The sequence below is a fragment of the Copadichromis virginalis genome, linkage group LG5 (genome assembly GCF_057382275.1).
Source record: "Copadichromis virginalis isolate Kocher_CV1m ecotype Utaka linkage group LG5, C_Virginalis_male_GT1.1, whole genome shotgun sequence".
In the NCBI taxonomy this organism is placed as follows: Eukaryota; Metazoa; Chordata; class Actinopteri; order Cichliformes; family Cichlidae; genus Copadichromis; species Copadichromis virginalis.
Window position 1 is genome coordinate 12,939,748 of NC_140622.1, and position 22,056 is coordinate 12,961,803.

Consider the following 22,056-nt stretch of genomic DNA (forward strand, 5'->3'; position numbering starts at 1 on the left):
TGTTTTTATTGTTCAATTATTAAGAAAAAAGAAAAGGTGGGGGGGGGTGGGTGGGTGGGTGGGTGGGATGGAAAGTAAAGGGAGAGAGGAGAGAAAACCCCAACAATCCCCTCTGAGCAAGCACTAGGCGACAGTGGATAGGAAAAACTCCCTTTAAAGGAAGAAACCTATGACAGAACCAGGCTCTAGAGGGGGCAGTCAACTGTCGGGACTGGTTGGGGGGTGACTGTGAAAAAACGGGAGGGAGATGGGAGAGGTGTTAGTAGTTAAGGGGGGGGGGGGGATTAAGCTGGAACAGAGGTGGGAGAGGAAGAGGCGACATTGGCAGTACTGAAAGAAGGAGTGTTCCTCCTCCAGAAGAAGCAGAAGCGTTTTTTCTTTTTCTTCAGCTGCTCTTCCACGAGCACCTTTTTCTCGAGGATGAGGATTTTCAGCTCCTCGATTGTTTCGGTGTTTTGCTTCTGCAGCTTGTTGCATTTTTTCTCCACTTCTTCTATTACGGCTTGTTTTTCTTCCAACCTTTCTTTCAGCACTTTAGATGTTGCCTCCTGTTTCTCAAACTCCTGGAGAAGAAGTTTTTCTTCTCTCTGCTTATTGACCAGCTGTTCTCTCTCTTGAAGCAGGTCTTCGAACTTTACCTGCAGCATCCTGTTGTTTCCCTCCATGAGCTGGAGTTGGCACTCCATGTCTCCCTGCTTTCTGTCCAGCTGCTCTTTCTCTTGCAGGATTTCTTTATTTTGTAGCAGAGCTTCATCAAGCTTTCCTTGCAAGCTTTCATTTTGTTGCTTGATGCTCTGCAGATTGGAATCCATTTCTTTTTGTTTGATTTCTTGTTCCCTTTTCTCTTGGAGAAGCTTCTCATTTGCTTGCTCTGTGCGATCAAGCCTTTTTTTGTCAACATTGTACATTAGCTCCATGTCTCGGAGATTGGAGTGCAGCCCTCTCTTCTTCGTGCTGTCTTTCATCTTCTCCTGGAGGAGTTTTCTATTTTGTCGCAGAGCTTGATCAAGCTTTCCTTGCAAGCTTTCGTTGTGTTGCTTGATGCTCTGAAGCTTGGAATGCATTTCTTTCTCTTTTAACTCCTTTTGCCTTTTCTCTTTGAGAAGCTTTTCATTTTCTTGCAGTGTGCGATCAAGCCTTTTTTTGTCTACACTGTACATTAGCTCCATTTCTTGGAGATTGCTGTGCAGCCCTCTCTTCTTCATGCCGTCTTGTTTCTTCTCTTGGACAAGTTTTTCATTTTGTTGCAGGGCTTCATCAAGTTTTCCTTGGAGCTCCTGGTTCTTTTTGTCCATGTCATGGAGATCCTGTTGTTTCCCCTCAATAATAGCTTCCTTTTCTTGAAGCTGGAATGACAACTTTTTTAGTTCAGCGCTCTTTCGCTCATTTTCCTCCATCAAGAACTTAATCTTCTCTGCGTTTCTGAGCGCTTCATCCTCCAGTTCTTCCAAACGCTTTTCCTCTAGTTCCACTTGGTCACACCAGGGAAGAGAGGAAAGGGAAGAGTCTAGTGGCTCATCCCAAGGAAGAGCGTATGGGTCAACTTCTTGTCCCTTTGGATTTTTTTGAGACATGTTTGGTCTGGATACAGTTACAATTGCAAAGGATCCAAATATTTCAAAAGGCTTTTCTGGCGAACGGTTCAATGCTGCACACATCAAGGCTGCGAGAAACGGACTAAAAGTCGTTGCTCTTCACCCCTATTTATAGGTTTTTGGATCAAAGGAAAGAATGGTGGTAAGATTCTACGTGTGTGACGTCATAATTCTGTAAGGCAATGAGGTTGTCACGTGATATTTTTGGAGGAGGGCATTTTTCAACTTGGACAAATTATCAGTAAAGTTTCAATCTCTGTTATTTTTCCCCAAAAAACGTGTTGTCGCAATCATGTTTTCTACTGTAATTGGTGCCAACAGATGGCGCAGTTTAAAGTTGGCTGTTACTCTGCCCAGGCTGCTACCATAGAAGAAGAATGTAGACCAATAGTACTTTAACGATGTCCGCTGATCGTTTCCGTGTAAATCTTAGCATTGCTTTAGCCGTCAAGCTAAAGGTTTAGCTTCATACTGCCATATTTTCAGAGTAACAAAATATTTAAACGGTCTCAGATCATGGTGAGTATTTGAAAAAATGTTTATTTAATGTGAAGCCTGTGATGTGGAAAGGTTAGCAAGCGTAATTTTGCCTATTGTGTTATACACGGGTGCTTACATCCGAGTAGTGTTGATCTTTTCTAAGGTCCATGGGTTTATCCAACGAGCAGCTAAGTCACCGTTATATCTGTAATTTTGTGTGCAACGTCTTAATGCAAAAAAACAAAAAAAAAAAACAAAAAACCCACAATGCGTTTTTAAGCTCTCTCTGCAAGTGTCAAACTTCCTCGCTTTAGCTGATGCTAACCAACATTAGCGCTTACGGTTCGTATATAAACACAACTGTCAGCCCTTCACTTTTGGTGCCGACAACATTTTGAGCATTTTCTACAGTTTGTGAAATGGTCGCCATTGGCATTACATGCCAGTAGTGTTCGCTAATTGACTTTACCGGGGATTATATTTATTACAACGTTACTGCGTGGGAGTGATCATAGTGTATGCTTATGAACGTGAGTGGTAGGTGTTATTAGTGCGACTTTACCCTTAATTAGTTTTCCCACCGGAAGTAGAGTTGTTTATGCGACGTGATGGCTAGAGCAGTCCCAAACAATCGATTGCGTTTCTTAACAGACCAATTCTCTCCAAACTTTTAGGGTAAGCTAGACTCGAGATATGGTTGCAATAATACGAACAAGAGCGCAACAGCATATTGACAATGGCGAGAACTTTAATATTTACATTGTGTTAGTGCACCCATCGCTCCGCATCCTTAACGCTACATTGATGTCGAGAGTCTCTGACACAGCTGTGCTCTGCAGCACAGACACCCTGCTTATCTGTGATTCGGCCAGACTGGTGTTGAACTCCAAAGACATGCGCGGGGTTAGGTTAGTTGGCTGTTGGTGTGAGTGGTTGTCTGAGTCTCTCTAATAACCCTCCAACAGACTGGCGACCTGTCCAGGGTGTACTTTTGCCCTATGACAGCTGGAATACAACCTGAATAAAATAAGTAGGAGAAAATGAATGATGTTTATGAACTGTAGTTAATGTAGTCAGACAATAAGTTACCGAGCAACAGGCCACAAGTCTTGGTGCAGAATCATACTAAGATTTAAAAAATAAAATGTTGGCACTGGTGTTTGAAACAGTATACTGTCAGTAAGACTGGAGCAACTGCACACATCTGGAAACTAATAACTAGAGTAGTTAGTAACATTTTGTTACTGCATCCATTTAGCCAGGTATAATTAGCATGTCTACATACATGTCATTTCTAATGTGGTCCTATGTGGTATGTTGTAGGACAGTGAAGTGTCTGACACTGACCATGTACCAGTGCCTGAGAACACTGGTATGGAGGGGGAGAACGCACCTCTTTACTGTATTTGTCGGAAACCAGACATCAACTGCTCCATGATGTAAGTATATATCAGTTTTATATTTGCAGTATGCGCAGTAGGGGTGGGCGCTAGCTTCAGCAATGTTATCAGAGGTTTTTTTTTTTAAATGAAGAGCTTCTATTTCGAGAAAACTACCAATAAGGATATATGCACAGATATAGAAAACAATACTGTAACATTTTATTGATGCTTGCAGTTTGGAGGAAGCAGTATTTGCAAGTGTAACTAAATTCCAGGCATTTTCCATCCTTCTTTTCCTATCAGCTTTTTTCTAGTTGTCAGTGTGAACCAAGGTGTCAGCAGCAGCATTATAGTGCAAAAGTAGTGACCCAGCATAGATCAAATGTAAGCACAAAAGTAGCCAAGGTAGTGTTTTTCCTGGAAATTTTAAGTGAAAGGATAAAGTAACTGCTTACCACTTTAGTTTAACAATGATTAATGAAATGTAACCGTGTAACTCATCAGCAGTCTGCACAGTATGGTCACATATTAAAACTGAAGAATATGTTGTACTTGTTGTAGTGTTTCATCATGGGTCCAGTTTTTACCCAGGTGCTTAAAGCCCTTCTTTACCCTCATGTAACACCAACAGTAACTTCCAACCACTATTTCCTGTTCCTGTCAGTCAAACAAACAGACGACAAACATCTTCTATAAACAGGAATAATGTCATTTTATCGGATTAGAAAACATCTAATCTAGCGTTGATATTACACTGCTGTTTAGTGTCTGGCTGATCTCAGTGTCACCAAAATATCTGCCCTACATGTCAAACAATGAGAGAACTTGAAACAGTACCATCACCTAGCAGCTTATTTTAATTAGTGCTAACGTTTTGTTTGCTGGCTAACATTGCTATTATTATAGTCACAGTTAATTGACTTTGAATAGCTTTATTTCAAAAGTAATTTTACAATTTCACAGCCATTTAGCTGTGTTAACTGTACATGCTGTAGGTCATAAGGCGTGCATGGATCATTTTTATAATCAGCCTCTTATCTTTTGTCCACCACAGGCTTTGCCATGATAAATTGGTCAGTTGACAACCAGGAGCCGTACACCTTAACCTCAGAGGCCAGGACATCCAGGGGCAGTGTGAACACGCACTTGCTTAAATGGGACGCAAGACGGACCTCACAGCCCTTTGTTCCTTCAGTGGGCTGGTTTCAGTCATTATGCAAATGTACTGTTTATAAGGTTGGGGAAACCTGCAGTCAGCTGAGACTGAAGAAGTCACTTGGATGAGTGACGAAACGTTTCTCCCACAAAACGCTACATCCAGATGAACAAAATCAACTTTTGGAGATTTGCATAATGACTGACTGTCACGGTTCTGGGTCCGTTGGACCCAGTATTTTGAGTTTATTATGTTTTGGTGTAATTTTGCATCAGGGATTGTTTTCTTGTTCTCTTGTGTTAATGATGATGATGATTATGATGTTTATTATTAGAGTTTCATGTTTGTGTTTAGGATTTGTTCTTCGGTTGGGTCTGCTTAGTATATGTCTAGTTCCATGTGTCATTTTCTGTCTGTCTCTCAAATGTCAAGTCTGTGTCTTAGTATGATGGTTTCTTGTTCCTGTTTTATTGTGAAGGTCTGCATCTTATGTTAGTGTGGGCAGCTTGGTTCCCCCCGTCTCGTTAACCCTGATCTCTCCCAGCTGTGTCTCCCTCCTGTTGCCCATTCGCTGATTACCACCCTGTGTATATTAGCCCTGTGTTTTCCTGTGCTCAGTGTCGCGTCGTACCCTGTTTCTGTTTCATGCCAGCAATAAAAGCTGTGGTTTTAGTTACATTTCGTCTCGGAGTCCTGCATTTGGATCCACATTTCCACCTGCCCGCACACAGAGCCCTGACACTGAAACCAGCCCACTGAAGGAACAAAGGGCTGGGAGGTCAGTTTATTCATCATAATTATGCAAATTCTCATGCCCATAGATCAGCAACCACTCTCATTCAAAAAGGCATCTCTAAAATGTAAAAGTGAGGACAAGTGAAGTTTTGCAAAGTACAATTAGATTTCCAGTCATTTGATGATACAGTCACATTGCACTAACTCTTAGATAAGTGGCTAGGGGTTCTCCAGAAACTTTGTGGGATCTTCTTGAGTTTAAAAAAATCTGCTATTCTGACCAGACAGCCAGCAGGGAAAGGTTTGCAATCAAGAGATAAGCTGAGAGCTCAGTGTCAACATTAGTGGGCCTGTATTGAGGAGAAAAGATCTATTCCAATAGAAGGAAATCAAACACTTAAACACTTGGAGGGGTGGAGCAGTGAGTTCAGGGTGTGGTGTTAGAGCAGGCTGACCCACACAGCTGTTCTCCATTACCTGGTCACGCCTTCCCTGCTTTAGTAGGATGCTGGGGTCTAACAGGAGAGCAGTGTGCTGTAATGGGACAAGGCAGCTGCACAAGAAAATATTGTAAATAAAATCATCCACGTGCTTACAACGCGGTGTGCCTTCTTATTGTGATTTCGTTTACAAAACTCGTGCAACATTACTGCATTACTAATTTTTCTAATATCTGTTCTTGAGTAATTTCAGATCTCTCAAACTAGTGGCTGACCAGCTGGAGGGGTGGGAGAAAAGTCCTCTCTGGACAAAACGTCACTTTGATACAGTAATAGAGAAATGCATAGTTGAGTTAACTCGCATGCCTTTGAAGACACTGGAAAACCGAAAGGCAACATGGTGAACATGAAAACACGAGGATCTACAGCTAAGACTTGCACACAAAACTGTGCTGTAGCTGCTCATTTAAACATATGTTGGTACAGCTGCTTCAATGGACAACATAACTGTAAATGAGTGTTTGACAGAGTAACGTTTTTTTCCTCATTCGGGAGTGAATCCACAAACTTTAAAGTAGCGCCACAGGGTATGTAAACTTTCCTTGCAGAGAAGAAAACTACATATGCATTTGATGTTGGATAAATGGACACTGTACCCATGTCCTTTTACTTATATGTACATATACTTTTTATTTTACTCCAGCAATTGATCCTCCAGTTCTAACCATAGCCTCTTTTTCGTTTATTTTTTGATAACGCTCATTCTTATATTAAAACTTATGTTAAACTTCTTCAAATTAAATCTTGGATGATTAGTCACTTATTTCCTGATCGATCAGCCTTTATCTTGATTTTAATCTGTCATTACCCCACTCTTTATCAGGAAATAAAGAAAATTCAAAGGTCATCTGTAAAAAAAAAAAAAAAGCATGGATTAGGACTCTAACGTCAGCCACAGAGCTGCATTTAGGCATGTTGCAGTTCAAATTGAGCATCAGAATAGGCAAAAAAGGTGATTTAAGTGACTCTGAACATGGAATAGTTGTTGCTGCCAGACCAGCTGGTCTGAATATTACAGAAACTGCTGATCTACTGGGATTTTCCTCACATATCAATCTCAGAATAGGTTTTACGGACGGCTTTGACCTCATAGGAATACAACAGTAGCTCAAATAACCACTTGTTATAACCAATGTATGCAGAAGAGCATCTCTAAATGGACATCACACTGAACCTTGAAGCAGGTGGGCTACAGCAGCAGAAGACCACACTGGGTGTCTCTCCTTTCAGCTAAGAACAGGAAACCGAGAATACAATTTGAACTAAACTGGACAGTAAAAGATTGGAAAAACATTGCCTGATCTGATGAGTCTTGATTTCTGCTGTAACATGCAGATGGCAGAGTCAGAATTTGGTGTAAACAACTTGTATCAACAGTTCAGCTTGTTGATGGTGGTGTAATGGTGTTGGGGAACACTTTGGGCCCCTTCATACCAACTGAGCATCATTTAAGCACCACAGCCCGCCTGAGTATTGTTACAGACCACAGTGCACTGTGGTCATAAAGTACTGTGTACTGTCTGATGGCTGCTTCCACCAGGATTACACTATGCCATAAAGGTCAGATCATTTGCAACTATTTTTTTTTTTTAACATTACAGCGAACTCATTGTACTCAAGTGGTCTCCACAGTAACCATCGCAGTCCACTGAGCACCCTCGGGATGGTGTGAAATGGGAGATTTGCATTAGTGGTTGCTATGATGTTAATATGGAGCAAAATCTCTAAGGAATGTTTCAAGCAACTTCATCTATGCCATTGAGAATCATACTGCACAGCTAAGCTCAGAAGCCAAAATTTAATGCTTTAAATAGGATGCAGGGTATGCAAATTATCACATGATCAGGCTCCTCAGGTGCTTAGTCACCCTTAAGATGACTGTACTCAGAAACATGATGAGCAACCAGTGAGAAGTATAAAGGGCTCTATCTAAATCCCCATTTCGGCAAATCGCTTTTTGTCTGGATTTTAACTGAGATCATTTACACCTGGAACTCTGAGTAATGCAATTCTGGATGATCTGCTGCTCTCTATTCAATGGTTTTCTTGTGACTTGCCAACTTTGCTGTTGTTCAGTTGTGAGCTGTATTGTGCAGACTGTGTGTTGTACTACCTCTGCTGTGTTTGTGGTTGAGTTTCATGTATTTGAAAGACCACGGGCCTTTGCAAATAAGCTACGACTATAAATTCAGTGTTGTGTGCACACGCTTATACTGATACACGATAAAACAATAAAACAACAAAATGAATCCACTTTCTTTCTTTCTTTCTTTCTTTCTTTCTTTCTTTCTTTCTTTCTCTTTTAAAACCTTATATTAAAAGCAAAATATTTCCATCCATATCAGTGGGCTGACAACTTCATTAACATTACCATGTAAGTCCACTTTTTCATTGATTATTAAATCTTATTTTCACTTAACACCAGTTATTTCCTCATGCTCACACAAACAGGATTTAGGCTGGCTAAAGTTCATATTAAACCAGTTTGACACGATGTAGTGCTGCCCCCTTCTGGATTAAAGGGTCACTTAACCAAGCTGTATTTTTCCAGCACCACAGGCAATAGAGGAGGATAGGTACATTGTGTTCTCATTTCTCCATCACCCCGGTATTTATGACCAGGAGGAGATAAGCACAGCGTGAACATCAGTACAAAAAACACACAATGCATAGCAACAAGACGTGAATAAATCCTAATAATACAACAGACAATTCTGTCGGAGAGAAGAGGATGAAGTGCACAGCCATTTCTGAGCATCCAGTGCTGTTGTGCTTGTAACTAACCTCAGCAAAGCCAGAACCACACACACATACAAAAAGTTACTATGCTGTTGCAGTGGGTATCATTTTACAGTCGCTCGTTATTGTTGATACTGAATTATAATGCAAAAAAGAAACAAGCCTGCAGCACAGCACAGCGAACGCCCACTAAGTAAGCATTTTTAATGTAGTTTATTTTTTTATATGCATCTATATACATAAACATTTACAATGCAGTATATGCTATAGAGGTACAACGATAGTAACACTGTAGGTGTGAGCTATAGGAAACGGGTAGAAAAGCTGAACAGTACTCAAACATGTGCTTTTGATATCATGCTGCTTGTCTGATGATGGATCTTCATTCTGAAAGGAACAGATAATGCCATTGGATGGGTTATTTAAGAGAAACTGCATCTGATTATGAGTGAAATCCTGTGGCACGAGTGGCTGAGATCACTCTAATACTGTGAGGATGAAGATAGTTTGACAGCATTTTTAAGAAGCTTTTGTATAATAAAGCAGCCAAAGTATGATTATATCTAGCAGCATATATATACAGCATTAAAAAAGGCCCTCATAAAAATGGCACAATAACATGTTCTTATGTGAGTGCACAGTAACTGACCTGTTCAAAAATACTATAAGGTTAAAGTATATGTAAGAATAGATTAAAAAGCAAGGTCCCTCCGTACAGTACTGTGATAACATAAAGAGTGAGGCACATTCATCATCACTTGCAAAATGCACTGCATTCAACAGGAAGAAAGCAACTGGCACTTCAGAGCTGTGTGAAAAATTTCTAAAAGACTTTTAAAAAATACAAAGTATCTTCAAAATTGTTCATCCTTTGACAAATGCTTTAGAGCGGACAGCATGCCGAGGGTCATTTCTTCACTTTGCAGATTCAACACAAGAGTAAAACTGTGTAAAACTCCACAAGAACAATAATGTACACATACTATGATGATTAAAACGAACCCTTATTGGGGACATCGTGAATCACAATTTTTATACAGATAAATCATCTAACTCACTTCAGTATCTGCAGCGTATACTTCACAATATATATTCAGAATACCAAGTATCTCTCCGTTCCCCCTTTACAAGATATGCATACTACCCTGAAGCAAAGGTTATTTTTCATGTCTTTGCAGTTACCATGCATAACTGCAACGAAACTGATATGAAAGGACGTCTCCTGCAGAAGACAAAGAGTGGTTTAACAGTCCAGTGGAAAGTCGGGTAAAATACACCAGAAAAGCAAAAAAAAAAAAAAAAGGAAAAAGTGCAGACATCTGAAAAAAAAAGGTGAAAACAGAAGAAATAAAAATTTTTCTCTCAGGTGACGTATTTAAGGTATCTGAGCTGCTCCTGAAGGCTCTTGTGAAATCCGACTCGAGGATTCTGCTGCTCTTCTCCATACAGCAGAATTCCTTTGAGGAAAAATCTCCCAGGTGTTTGAATTGTCACTCAATATCCCACAAAAGGCCTGATGTGACGAATCCTTACTGATGGACTGAGTTCACATGCAGCAGGTAGCTTTGCTGCAGTCACGGAGTGGATGCGTCATTTATTTAACTTAGCAGATGCTATAAAATAGTGGCCTCCTCCATGGCATTGACCCATCTGAAACACAAAGAAGTGGAGCATTAGACCTTCGAACTCATTGTCTTTTTTTTGACTGGATTTGAAAGTCAGCTTATGTCACAGATCAGAGGTCAAGGTGTGTTTTTCCCAGTGTTTTTCTGTTTTCTCATAATTATGATACTAAATTGTTAATATGAATATTAACCACTTTGTTTTTCGTGGAATATAATCAACAAATTAAATCTTACAAACTAGATCATAAAACTCAGCGGCTTCTTTGTCTTTTTTTATTTAACAGGTTTGTATGATTTGCACTCGTGTACACCTTCTGCTCATTCTCTTTATCAGCTTGTTTTGATTTCAATAGACTATTTTACTGTGAAACACTAAAAAAACATGATTAGTAGTTTAGTAGTACTTTTAGTGCCATTTTTATCAGCAAAAACTTGAAGTAATCATGTATGACTTTATCCCTCTCCACATCATTGTGGAGGAATTTTGCCCACTTTTCTTTACAGAGTTTCTTCAGTTCATCGAGATTTACTGGCATTCATATATGCACAGCTCTCTTAAGGTCCCACCAGAGCATTTCAATCAGGTTGCGGTCTGTGTCTGAACTTTAAATGTTAAAAAGGCTCTCTTTTATTGTTGTGACACGCTTATATTTAACTTTAAGCAGAAAAAAAAAAAAGGATGCAAATCTTCGTTAGGGAGTCAGAACAGATTTCACGGAGCGCCGTGAGAATGAATCCATTTTATTTGATATTTAAAAGAAAGTGCCTTGGAGTTATTTTTCTTTTTATGTCATCCCATCCCAGGAGCCCCTCAAAGGAATCCAGTTTAAATCTTGGAAGACCTCCTGCTCAAATACTTTTCAAAAATAAATATATATGCACTCTTTTGAACTGTTTTTACAAGCAAAAAAACCCGACAACCTACAAAACAGGGCTGACAGTAAGTAACAAGTGAATTCAAATAAATTGTCATGGCCCATTATAATAATTGATGCCTTTTGTAAATCTCAAAGTCAGTTGGAAGAGAAACGAATCCACTTTAACAAACACAGCCTGCCACCTCCACTCTTTGCCAGTAAAATGGGGATGCTGCAAACTGCCACGTATTTATTAAAACAAAAAGTGCATTAATAAGCTTGCTGTCAGCCTTCACTGAGTCACACATTCTACCAAAACAGATCAGCAATAGAGGACATAAATGCAGATAAACGAGTGCAAACATTAAGAGAAGACAGGAGACTTGTTAACGGTCAGTGCAGCAATCTTACACGAGAAAGCGAGAATGCATGGAGAGTACATTATGCTGCACTGCAGGAGATCAGCTGCTCACTGCCTGCTGTCTAACATACCACACATGCCTTGCTACAGCTCCCTGGTGGTCCAGTGATTAAGATTTAGAGCTCTTGTTGCTGTAGTCTGGCTATGATTGCTAGTCAGAGAATGTGCTTTTAAAAGACACTCCATGAATGTGCTTGTAAAAGCTTTTGCACTGACCTGCGAGCAGTGTTTTGATCATCTGCTTTGAAGGTGTAGTAGAGTGTTTTCTTGTGGTACAAATGGAATACGTTACTGCTTTCTTCTCCCTCTGGCCTCTCAGTCAGCTTGACGGTGAAGCCCTGCAGAGGCAGACTCTCTGAAGCCACTTTATCCTGAAGGAAGCAGGCACAAGTTAAAAATGCCAATCTGGCCGTCAGCAGCAACAACAACTTAATAAGTTGCTCGTGCTTTGAGGAAAACAAAAGACAAAAGAAACAGAGAGAGGGAGAGAGAGAGAGCACAGAGATTCCCTTTATTAGTCAATAAGTGTTCTGCTCATGAGGCTGAAAAAGTTAAAGAAGTGGATATGTAGTTAAATAGCTGTCATGCACTCGAGAAGAGCTGGATAAAGGCAATAAGAATGTGTGAATGTGTTTGGGGCTGGTGTGGGAGACTCTGTGCCCCCTCACCTCACTGGCTGTGAAGGTGTAGAGCACCTTGTCTTTGAGGAGGAACCACAGTCGCTTCCACTTCCTTTTGCTCTTCTTCCTGCGCTGCAAACTCCCACTCATGGTGGAGCCCTCCACACCAAGTGACACCTGCAGATAATTGTAATTTATTAGACATTCAGAAACTCTAATAACAGGGATGATGAGTCAGCTGTTTGTTGCAGCTGTAAAGACAAATGAAAGGGTACAAAGTAGTGTGAACCCTAGTGGCAATTTCTGTGCACTGCAGGAAGCAGCTGGACTAGATTCCAGTGATGCCAGTACACACAGACATCTTCCATTCACACAGCTCCCTGGTGGTCTAGTGGTTAGGATTCGGCGCTCTCACCGCCGCGGCCCGGGTTCGATTCCCGGTCAGGGAATAATCTTTACTTTCCCCAATAATACAAGAGTATGTGGGATATGAATGTTTTTACAAGGTTTGCCTAAATATCACAGTGGTCCGTGTTACTTTGGTAATAAGAAGCAATACTCTCTTGCTTATAAAATAGTTATCAGGGTTTGAAAAAAGGGTAGAGATAACAGGCAGCGAGTAGTTCACCTGGGTCAGAGGGGATATGCTCTTTCGGGACTTCCACAGACTAGGCGGCTGCAGACTCTGGAAGACAGCGGAGAGGGGACGACTGGCCCGGTGAGTCCGAGGGCTGGAGTTATCACAGGCAGCTGACACACTTCCACCTGCAGGCAAATGCAAACTCATTTCCTTATCGAGGTAAACAACTGGAAATAATAAGGTTTACATTGTACAGTGAGTTTTGAAACAGGCACCAGGAAAGCTAAGCTTCACCTCTTTTCCTGAGCTCGGCATAACAGTGATCGCACACTTTAGCCAGTCTGTCTTTGAGGTACTTCAGAGGATATCTGTTTCTGGAACAAGCCCGGCACACCACCTGTGCGGACACATCAGTGACATCGTGATACATCTACAGTGAAAATCTCCAAAGTAACGGTAAAGTATGGTAAGATTATGTCCCCAATATCCCCAAACAAGTTTACAGCTAAACGCCAACCACGTTCGAGTGAGAGCAAACTTTGGGTCTGACCTTGCCACACGCATTGCAGTGGTGTCGTCTGAGAGTGAGGCTGAAGTCGGAGGTGCAGTTCATGCACATCATCACATGAGAAACTGGCACGAGGACAGGTGCAGCCTCGCCCAGCGCCATCCACAATTTCTCACGGGCCTGATTGGACAGCGATGTTGAGATGTTACAGCACGAATAAAGCTCGCTTTTTCAGAATTCAACTCTTAACCCTGTAAAGCCCGAACCACAAAATAATTGCCAGAAAAGTCTTTTTGTTTTCAAAGCTGAGAGAGTTTATTGAATCTTCTGACAAATACATTTCATAGGAGTTGAACTGCAAGTTATTGCCAGCAATAATAAGTAGACAGGGCTTATAAATGGTAATTTATTTAAAAAGTGAATCATCAAACCCTTCTCTTAGCTAATTCTGCACCCTTTCTTACAATGACTCAGATGAAAGTTCTCTTCTATGACAAATCGTATTGTGTTACACTGAAGTTATTTTTCCTACCTCACTGCAGGGCCCGCCAAATGTGCAGAGTCCCGCCGCGTGGTCCGCTATGGCTCGACTTAGCGTGTGGAACCAGTCCTCCCTTTCTCCAACAGAACTGAAGAGAAATACAGAAATACAACACACCTGATGCCCCTGATGTGCCTGACTGAATGTGTAGATTTCTTTGGAAACGACAGCCATTGTTCACATCAGAGTTCTGAATGTCAGCGGCTCACCTGGCAGAGAGTGTAATAGTGATGTCGGACACCTCAATCTTAAGACAGTTCAGCACATTGCCCAGCGTGGGTTTGCTCACCTGTGTGTGACAAACAAGACCAGATCACAGTGCAGTAAAAAGCAAAAAAGCAAAACGTGTTTATGAAACTTGGAAAAGTTCATGTACCTTCATCCCTGACAGAGACAGTGTGTTCTTGAGCCTGTATTTCCCATCCTGCTGAGGGTAGGTGTACAGCATTATGTCGTTCATCTGAAGGAGAAAAAGGAAAGAAAATATAAGAGGTATAGAAAGATTTCACTATTTGAGATATGATGGCTTATTCTCACAACATTTACTGAAACTGCCAACATTTAAAAAAAAACAAAAAAAAGAGAAACAATAAATTAATTCATAGTATTTTTTATTAACTGATTTATTTGTTGACTAAACTTTTGATTCGTTGTAGATTTTTACAGTTTCTTCTCCTGATGAGAAAATTATTTACCTCGGATGTAATATCACCTGCTAACACAAGGTGGTAGTGTTATATGAACTTAAGCACCACAGCTGCCCAAAACAGCACCGAGGGTAGAGCTGGTTAAGTACTAGGCTGTGTTTTCACGGCACACTCACCTCTGTGCATCCTGTCAGCACAGAATTCCCATGTATGCACGCAACAAAATTAGGCATTACTGTAAGGAAAATGTTTATTTTCCTGTCAAACCTGAGGTATTTGAATCCCCTGAATTCACCAAGAGTCTATTGTGTTCTCACAACACAGACAAAAGAAATGACATCATCGGTCACACCTTATGTGTGCTCTAAACATCCGCTGGGGCCTTATAAGCAGCATCCAGGAATTCTCCACCCTGCTCTGGACTCCGGGCCTCCCCTCGCCTTCACAGCCTTCTTAGGCTACGCTGAGAACCAGAGCTGGGTGGAACTGGCCTCCTTCACCACAACAACAACACTAACAGCAGCAGTAACGCATTTCATTGGACGACTGGCTGGAGACAAAACACTGCATGATAGCCAAGCCCGAGCCCTGCCTACGACCTCTGTGCTCGAGCCGCCGCAGCTCTTCTGCTCCACCCTGCACTGCTCATTTACTCATTCCACAGAAATCCAAGCAAGCGCCAAGTTAACAGATTTCACAGACATGACCCACGAGACGCAAATTATATCCACTTGAGCAACCAAGACATTTACTTTTTTCGACAGTGGCATTTCATCTCCTTCCCTAAAAGCATCACCTCCTTTACCTCCCCCTTTTACTCTTTCCCTCTGACATCTCTCTAGATCTCCATCCTCCCTCTTAATCCCTCCTCTCACTCACTCAGCCTGCTTTTCTTTCTTTTGTGAGCCCTGGCTTGTGACATGGGTGCTGCTTCTCTCTGTCACAGAGGTGGTTGATTGCTTTCATCGGCGCCGTTTGTATTTCAGTTTCCCATTAATAACACCTGAACCTCTGGAGCTGTTGGCTTCAAGGGAGCAAATAGCTTTATAGTCCTAATAGCCTACAAGTATCAACCACTAACATTTTCAAGCTAGAGCTTATCAGTTTAAAAACAGCAAGAGACTGATGGAAGAGAACAAAATGAATCCTGAGTGTCTCAAATGTTACATGCTACCTGGAACACTCTATGGCAAATATGCTGCCCATGGAAATTCATAACATGAGACAGCACTGATTGCACATGAAACAATAGATGGGACTTCTCTATTTCACATTATGTGTTTGTGTAGCACCACCACCCCTCCTCCCTGCATTCTACAGGGTGTCTGGCCTTCACTTCGCTGTCAGTCCCCTCCCAATACACAGGAAGTCGGCATCTAGTGACCCACACCAAACATCCTGTAAGGAAGTGGGGCCCTGGAAAACAAGTCCTGGGAGGGGAGGAGGGGAGAGGAGGAGAGTGGAGAGGGAGGCCCTTGGCTAGATGGGTGTGGTGTTTAGTCGAGGTCTTACAGCCTTGGCCTTGTGCCCCCCACCCTTCCCCAAAACCTCACCTAACTTGTGGCACAACCCTGTCCAACATTCCTCCACATTTTCTGCAGACCACGCCAGCATTCATTTTAACATTACCTAAATAACACTGCAGGTGTTTTCTGTCCTCGTGCTGTCCATCCACACCTTGCTTAAAACCACACGAGTTTCTTTTGAACTCTAACTGAGATGGCACTTTCCAAAGATACTGAAATCACGAGGCTTTGTTTTGGTAAACGTGTGTGAAATAATGCAAAAAGCACTTGAAAGAAAGGTCAAGCTATAGCCAAATGTTTGATTAAGTCACTCAGGATAAATATTAAATACGCTACTTTGAACAAAGATTGGCACCCAACTGATTTATTGGTGAGGTAAAACTATTGGCTGATATTAGATATTTACCAGTCTTTCAGCAAAGGTTAATAAGGCTAATACATAAAAAGAAGAGATGGGAGAAACAACCTTCCACCATGTTACGAGTGTTTACATTGCACAGTTTGTCCACCACATTTCCTTTAATCTTTCCTATGATTAGCCTTTTTTAAAGATAAGCTAGGCTAATCACAGCTAATATTAGACCATTTCAAACTACTGAAGAAACAAAATAGTGAAATACTTTTAAGCTTTAACACCAGTAGTGTCCGATGTAATGCCATTACCAGAAACAGGTGCCGAGGTTGCCTACTTTTCCTGGAGACCTTCATGAGTGTGCCCTCTTTGACAAACATCTGCCAAAAGAAACAGTATAAAAGCTTTGCATGTTAGGTTGATGTAATGTTGTTAACTAATCCTTACAAGGGTGGGGGGGTCATGACCAGTCTTTTTTATGCTTTCAAAGTGACCTCAGAGATCTGGCATTCAGATTTTGGTGTTGCTTTGTTTTTGACAGTGCAGCAGTAACGCTGTCAGACAGAACTACACGATGCTCACCCTTCCAGGTTTCAGAAGGTCCCTCTTCCCTTTCACGCTGTATTCAATGTGGACCAGACGCAACAAGTTTTCCTGCAGAAGAAGAGAAGCAGGAAGTTAGCGAGAGAGAGATTATCTAGTGATTGATGGAAGAGAAGACAAAGAACTGAACCATCCCTGTTTCTCTGTGTCTGCCATCCCTCACATTTTTAGTATCACATCCCTTTCCGACTCCCTCCCTTTCATGCCCAAAGAGAGATGTGCTACCACCGTCTGTCAGTCTCTGTGTGTATGTGCGTGTGTCAGGGCTTGTGCACAAATGAGAAAAAAAGTGTGATAAACACAGGAGGTAAGCCAAAGAGCCACATGGGAGCTCAGCAGTGAGGTGGGGTTGCCAGTTCATTCACAAACCATTCCCTCCCTTATAATTATCTCCATGAAGAGATAATGTGTGTGTGTGTGTGTGTGTGTGTGTGTGTGTGTGTGTGTGTGTGTGTGTGTGTGTGTGTGTGTGTGTGTGTGTGTGAGGGTGAGGGGGTCATATTCACCCTTTACACTGCTCCCTTTGTAATAAACACCTGGGACTTTCTGATGACATCATCTTTCCTTGCCTCTTGCGTAAATCAACAAGCTAAATGCCAAAAAAAGAGGAACAGAGCTCCCCTTCACTCCTGCAAGTCGTTTGGAAGAAGGATTCACGTGGGAGAAAAACCTCAGCTGTCTAATCTTGTCACGCTTGAAAATTGTTCTTTCATTGCCACGCAGAATAAAGACGCAGCAACTGCAACGGTGAGCTGTGAATATGTCAAACTCAACAGGGGCTACACAGTCTGAATGTAAACTCGCGGGGTGTATCCTGACTCAGAGACTCACCCCCTGTTTCAGATTGTCGTTGGCCTGGTCGGCTACCTCGGACACAATCACCAAGGCAGCTGCAACACAAACAGAGAAAGAAAAAGAGAGAGTGTTGGAACTTGGAACCGTCTCATTGGCTCTGACACAACAGCCAGGCACCGATACAGCTGCGTGCAAGTGTGCACGCGTGTGTCAGCACAAAGCATGCAGATTTACCCTGAGTGTCCTCGTATTCTTTGGAATCAGGAGAGAGGTTGTTCAGGTAATCTGGAGAAATCAGAGAGAAGATATGAAAACAAGACAAGGTAAAACAAGGTTAAATCTGAATTTGCAGGTGTGAAGCATCTACAGTTGTCTGGCCATAACTAGTGGTACAAATGAAACTGTATCTTTAAGTCCAACTTTTGCAAAAATACACACTGTTGAAAATGAGTGGTGGACCCCAGACAGCCCCAGCCCAGTATAACTCCTGGGATGCACAATACTATGCTGAGTGGCTACTGTTAGCTGATGTCAGCAAACCTGGCTGGTTAAGCTGCCACATAATTGCTCCAAGTGGAAACAACAGCTCATGTTAAGCATAAATAACACTTTGTCTTACAATTAAATATGTGCATATGTGCGTTTATGTGTTACCTGTGAGTAGCATGCGGTATTGAAGCACTCTCACTATAACCTGCAGCAGCTGGTGTTTCAGTGGGACTTCTGCTTCTTCTGGGCTTCTTGTCTGCACAGACACACACACACATATTGGAAATTTTAGAGGCTTGTAAAAGATCATCCATGACTAGTCTACATGGAAAAGTTTTTATTAGGGGTCATTTGTTGAATTGTACACTGCAGACATATTATTTCCGCAGAACAAAATTATTGTGAAATTAAATACCTTCTCCCACAAAAGATCTCACCCACATAAGAGTGCAACGGTGCCCCTGAGCTACACACAAAGAGCCGCTTCTCTGGCTCCCAAATAAGGTTAACCACTATTAGTCAGTGTTGCAAGTCAAGGGCACAAGTGACCAAAGGAAACCTATGGGACAGGATGACCTTAAAACATCTTTTCCACCAGTGTATAAAAACCTGAAGCGACTCCCATTCTTCTGCTCGGTGCAGTCATTTGCAGGTGAAAGGGGACAAAAAGTGGCACAATCAGAGAGAGCTTTAGAAAATCAATCAGGATCTAATTGTCTCTGACAGGTATTTATGCCCTAAGCGGTGGAGAAGCAGTGGGGGTCTGTGTACTGTCTGTGTACACACACACACACACACACACACACACACACACACACACACACACACACACACACAGAGTTTTTTTTCTAATCCAATGAAGTCCCATCCTTCATTAGCGAGGCACAGATAGCACCCTGCGGGAAACAGCATCTTCATCTTATTTACACCACACAAACGCATACACACTCGTGCACACACAGGAGCCCACGCAGACACAAACACCAGCTCTATCATGCAATTTCAGACGCATTCACACGTGCGTGCAGTGTGCAAATGATGGATCCCTTCCCACGTACACCCAGGCCGTGGTTGGTGATGAGATAACGCTGATTGGGGCTCTAAAAGGGGAGGGATGCGATATGACTTAAACACACCGCTTTGTCTTCATTATCTGAATTGCAGGAGTCAAAAAGTAACAGAAAGCTGAGGCCTCTTCTAGTGACGTCCACTCACCTACTCCTAAGGTTTCCGTGTATGAAGGTGTGGTTGGTTTTTTTTACCCCTCAGCTTCAGCCTTTACTTTTCTGTCTTCCTTCTTTCCTCCTCTCCCACTGATCACTGCATGATGCATTGAGAACAATAATAACTAGCTCTCCATTCTGTTTTCAGAGCATCCGCTCCACTCAAGTGTTGCTTGTAAATTGTCATCCAATTGACACTTGTAAAGAGGAAGTAGCTTTCGAGAGATGGTAATTAGCCTGCAGTTTGTTTGGGTGAGACCAAACGAAGGGGGAGAGAGGAGCGAATGTGCGATGCATTGTGCTGGCAAATAAACACCTCCACAGAAACGCAGAGATAAAAAAAAGAAGCCCCACACCTCTCACACTCTGTCACGGCCAGCTGATTTGCTGCCTGCACACAGAACTGATCTAATTGGGGAGTTGTAAAAGAGGCTGTGGCTCTAATTAGCTTCTGTCTGCCTCATTGCCCAGCTGCCTTTACAAGGATTTCACTCCATCGCTCTCTCTTCCCCCTATCGCTCTCTGTCCACCTGCTGCACAGCCTCCCACTGTCCCCCTAGGCTTCTGGCACAGGAGGAAACACGCAGCGTTTACACACATCTACGCTACCGCATGAATACTAATCCAACCCGAAGTGCTGTGGAAGGAGATTTCTGAAGTGTTTGCAGTTGAATGACATCCATGCAATTTGTGAATGACAATCGCCCTGCAAAGACAATCAGACACACACATGAAGGGACACAAATGAATTGGTAACAGAGGTAATGGGTAACACACAAGCACACCACGCAGTGTTGACTCACGTGGTAAACGAGCAACACTGGCCGTCCAGAGGAGACTGTAATCCTGTAAGGGTCGAGCAGTGATCTGATCAGGGTCTGTGGCTACTTTATCACTGTCATCACCACATCCACAATGAAATTGCTAGCACTTATGCTGCAGCACTTTGGCTTGTGGCATTAAAAAAGCAATTGGCCGGGAGAGTGGAAAAAAGGAAACGGAGGTGTTGAGGGGAGGTAAGCACTGAAAATAGCCAGATCTAATGAAGATTGACTATTTTTAAATGCAGAAAAAAGAACAGCAAGCTGTGAGTACAATTACCCAAGTCAATGCTTGTGCTTTTTTGTAGGTATAATGACTTGAGATGTGCCACACAACCAGTATTAAATAACAACACAGCATCTCTCAGGAGCAGGAGCAGGTACAGTGTGCCTGTATGATTGTCTTTGCTCTCCCTCAGCCCTCTTTCCTCCTGATTACAGTGGGGTCACAATCACCATGTAACTCCCAAAGCAGTCCTTTGGTACAGCACAGCATTCATCACCCACACATAATGCCCTGGTGTGGGACTGTGGGAAGGACAGACTCCAGGTTACATGCTTATATGTAATAAGGGAAAAGTAAATGCAGGTTGAATATACAGTGACAGCTGGAGCGATCCTCCCAGGAGAATTTAATAGCGACTGCCACTCCGGGTGATACTTTCGGAGATGTAAGGCCAACCCCACATAAATCATTCAGACCAATCAAGCCATTCACGGCATATATTCCGGGTAAGCAGCAGTTTACGATGTGAGAAAAGGAGCTTATAGCCCCTTCATGTTGAGGCACGTAATTGACTTTGATCAAGGATATTTAGAGCCGAGCTTGTCCAAGTGTGGAAACATGTCGCAAGATTACGAAAGGTCGGTGTTTACTGTCCGTGGCTGCGAGTCATTTCTCAACTTCGCTCCCCCCTATTTATATTTGATCGGACAGAGCCAAAGTTTTTCTTTCTGGGAAGAGGCAGCTGCTGTTGAATATTCATGAGCGAAGACAGTTGGTGCCTTGTCCATTCATTTTTCTTATCAAACCACAAATGCTCGGAAGCATTGTGTCAGGCACTCATGGCGAATCAGCACACGGCATGGAGCTGGTGACGCATGCATTTGGTTACAGAGGAGCTGAGCTGAATAGGTAACATGAGGCAGTGCTTTCTAATGATCTGTACTCTGATGAAACCAGAGGCAGATGAGGCTTATATAAAGACTCAATCATTTGAATGCTGTGTATGTGGGTTTATCTATATGCTTTCTTAATATACTGCGTCTTACTCAAAATATGTCAGTCGTGGTTGTTACCCGCTCAAGCTGTACATGTTCATATTCAGCAGGAGCACAAAGTAAGGATTATTAAGCGGACCATGCATACAATTTTTTGAAAACAGTGATGAAATTAGACCACAGATCCTATTAGACTGAGCCTTTGCTGATCCCTTCACCCAAATCCAACCTCCTGGATGAAGAGACACGCTGGCAAAACAGTGAGTATTTGCTGTGGAGTGGGTATAGAATATGCGAGCATGGCAGCAGAAAGGTCAGTTAGATGAAAAAGAGAGGGGATAGAGGGGGTTTAGAAAGGCCAGCGTCTCCCTGTGGAAGCTGGGTGACAAAAATAAAAGCAGAGAGCTGTAAAGTAAGCACCAGGGGAAACACTAGGTTTGATTTCTGCACCCTGATTTACTTTCCCTCCATGAATATTTAAAGTAAACCTGAGATTTTACTTTTGTTTATGTTTTAAAAAAAAATACTGGATCATTTTTAGTGAAGGCAGCACGGTGACAAGGTGGTTAGCACTGTTGCCTCACAGCAAGAAGTTCAGTGAGTTCAATTCCACCATCAGGCCAGGGTTTTCTGTGTGGAG

The 22,056-nt window shown here is 42.3% G+C and overlaps 2 protein-coding genes and 1 non-coding gene across 4 annotated transcripts in view; 1 reads left to right on the forward strand and 2 right to left on the reverse strand.

Moving 5' to 3' along the window:
• On the reverse strand, positions 1-2,332 carry LOC146709057 (uncharacterized). Its single transcript, XM_085456023.1, has one exon. It carries the CDS (start codon positions 1,656-1,658, stop codon positions 285-287), a length of 1,374 nt encoding a protein of 457 aa, XP_085312149.1. The 5' UTR covers positions 1,659-2,332; the 3' UTR covers positions 1-284.
• A 5,813-nt stretch (positions 2,333-8,145) lies between these two features.
• Positions 8,146-22,056, reverse strand: part of fgd5a (FYVE, RhoGEF and PH domain containing 5a) — a 33,877-nt gene continuing 19,966 nt past the window's right edge. The window contains exons 8-21 of one of the 2 annotated variants that reach the window (XM_085456025.1): positions 18,317-18,407; positions 17,897-17,947; positions 17,699-17,757; positions 16,847-16,918; positions 16,576-16,644; positions 14,116-14,199; positions 13,949-14,028; positions 13,731-13,827; positions 13,241-13,378; positions 12,985-13,087; positions 12,739-12,875; positions 12,186-12,287; positions 11,707-11,861; positions 8,146-10,237 (exon numbers count right to left, since the gene is read on the reverse strand). In XM_085456025.1, coding sequence (XP_085312151.1) covers positions 10,201-10,237; positions 11,707-11,861; positions 12,186-12,287; positions 12,739-12,875; positions 12,985-13,087; positions 13,241-13,378; positions 13,731-13,827; positions 13,949-14,028; positions 14,116-14,199; positions 16,576-16,644; positions 16,847-16,918; positions 17,699-17,757; positions 17,897-17,947; positions 18,317-18,407 — 1,275 coding nt within the window. In that variant the 3' untranslated portion in view covers positions 8,146-10,200. Of the gene's footprint in view, positions 10,238-11,706; positions 11,862-12,158; positions 12,288-12,738; positions 12,876-12,984; positions 13,088-13,240; positions 13,379-13,730; positions 13,828-13,948; positions 14,029-14,115; positions 14,200-16,575; positions 16,645-16,846; positions 16,919-17,698; positions 17,758-17,896; positions 17,948-18,316; positions 18,408-22,056 lie in introns of both variants that reach the window. The other variant, XM_085456024.1, reaches the window with a different exon arrangement.
• On the forward strand, positions 12,488-12,559 carry trnae-cuc (transfer RNA glutamic acid (anticodon CUC)). Its single transcript has one exon. It is a non-coding gene; the product is annotated as a tRNA-Glu (tRNA).

Bases quoted from the DNA above. Each gene is read 5' to 3' on its own strand.
- LOC146709057 (XM_085456023.1), bottom strand. From the start codon at position 1,658: ATGTGTGCAGCATTGAACCGTTCGCCAGAAAAGCCTTTTGAAATATTT.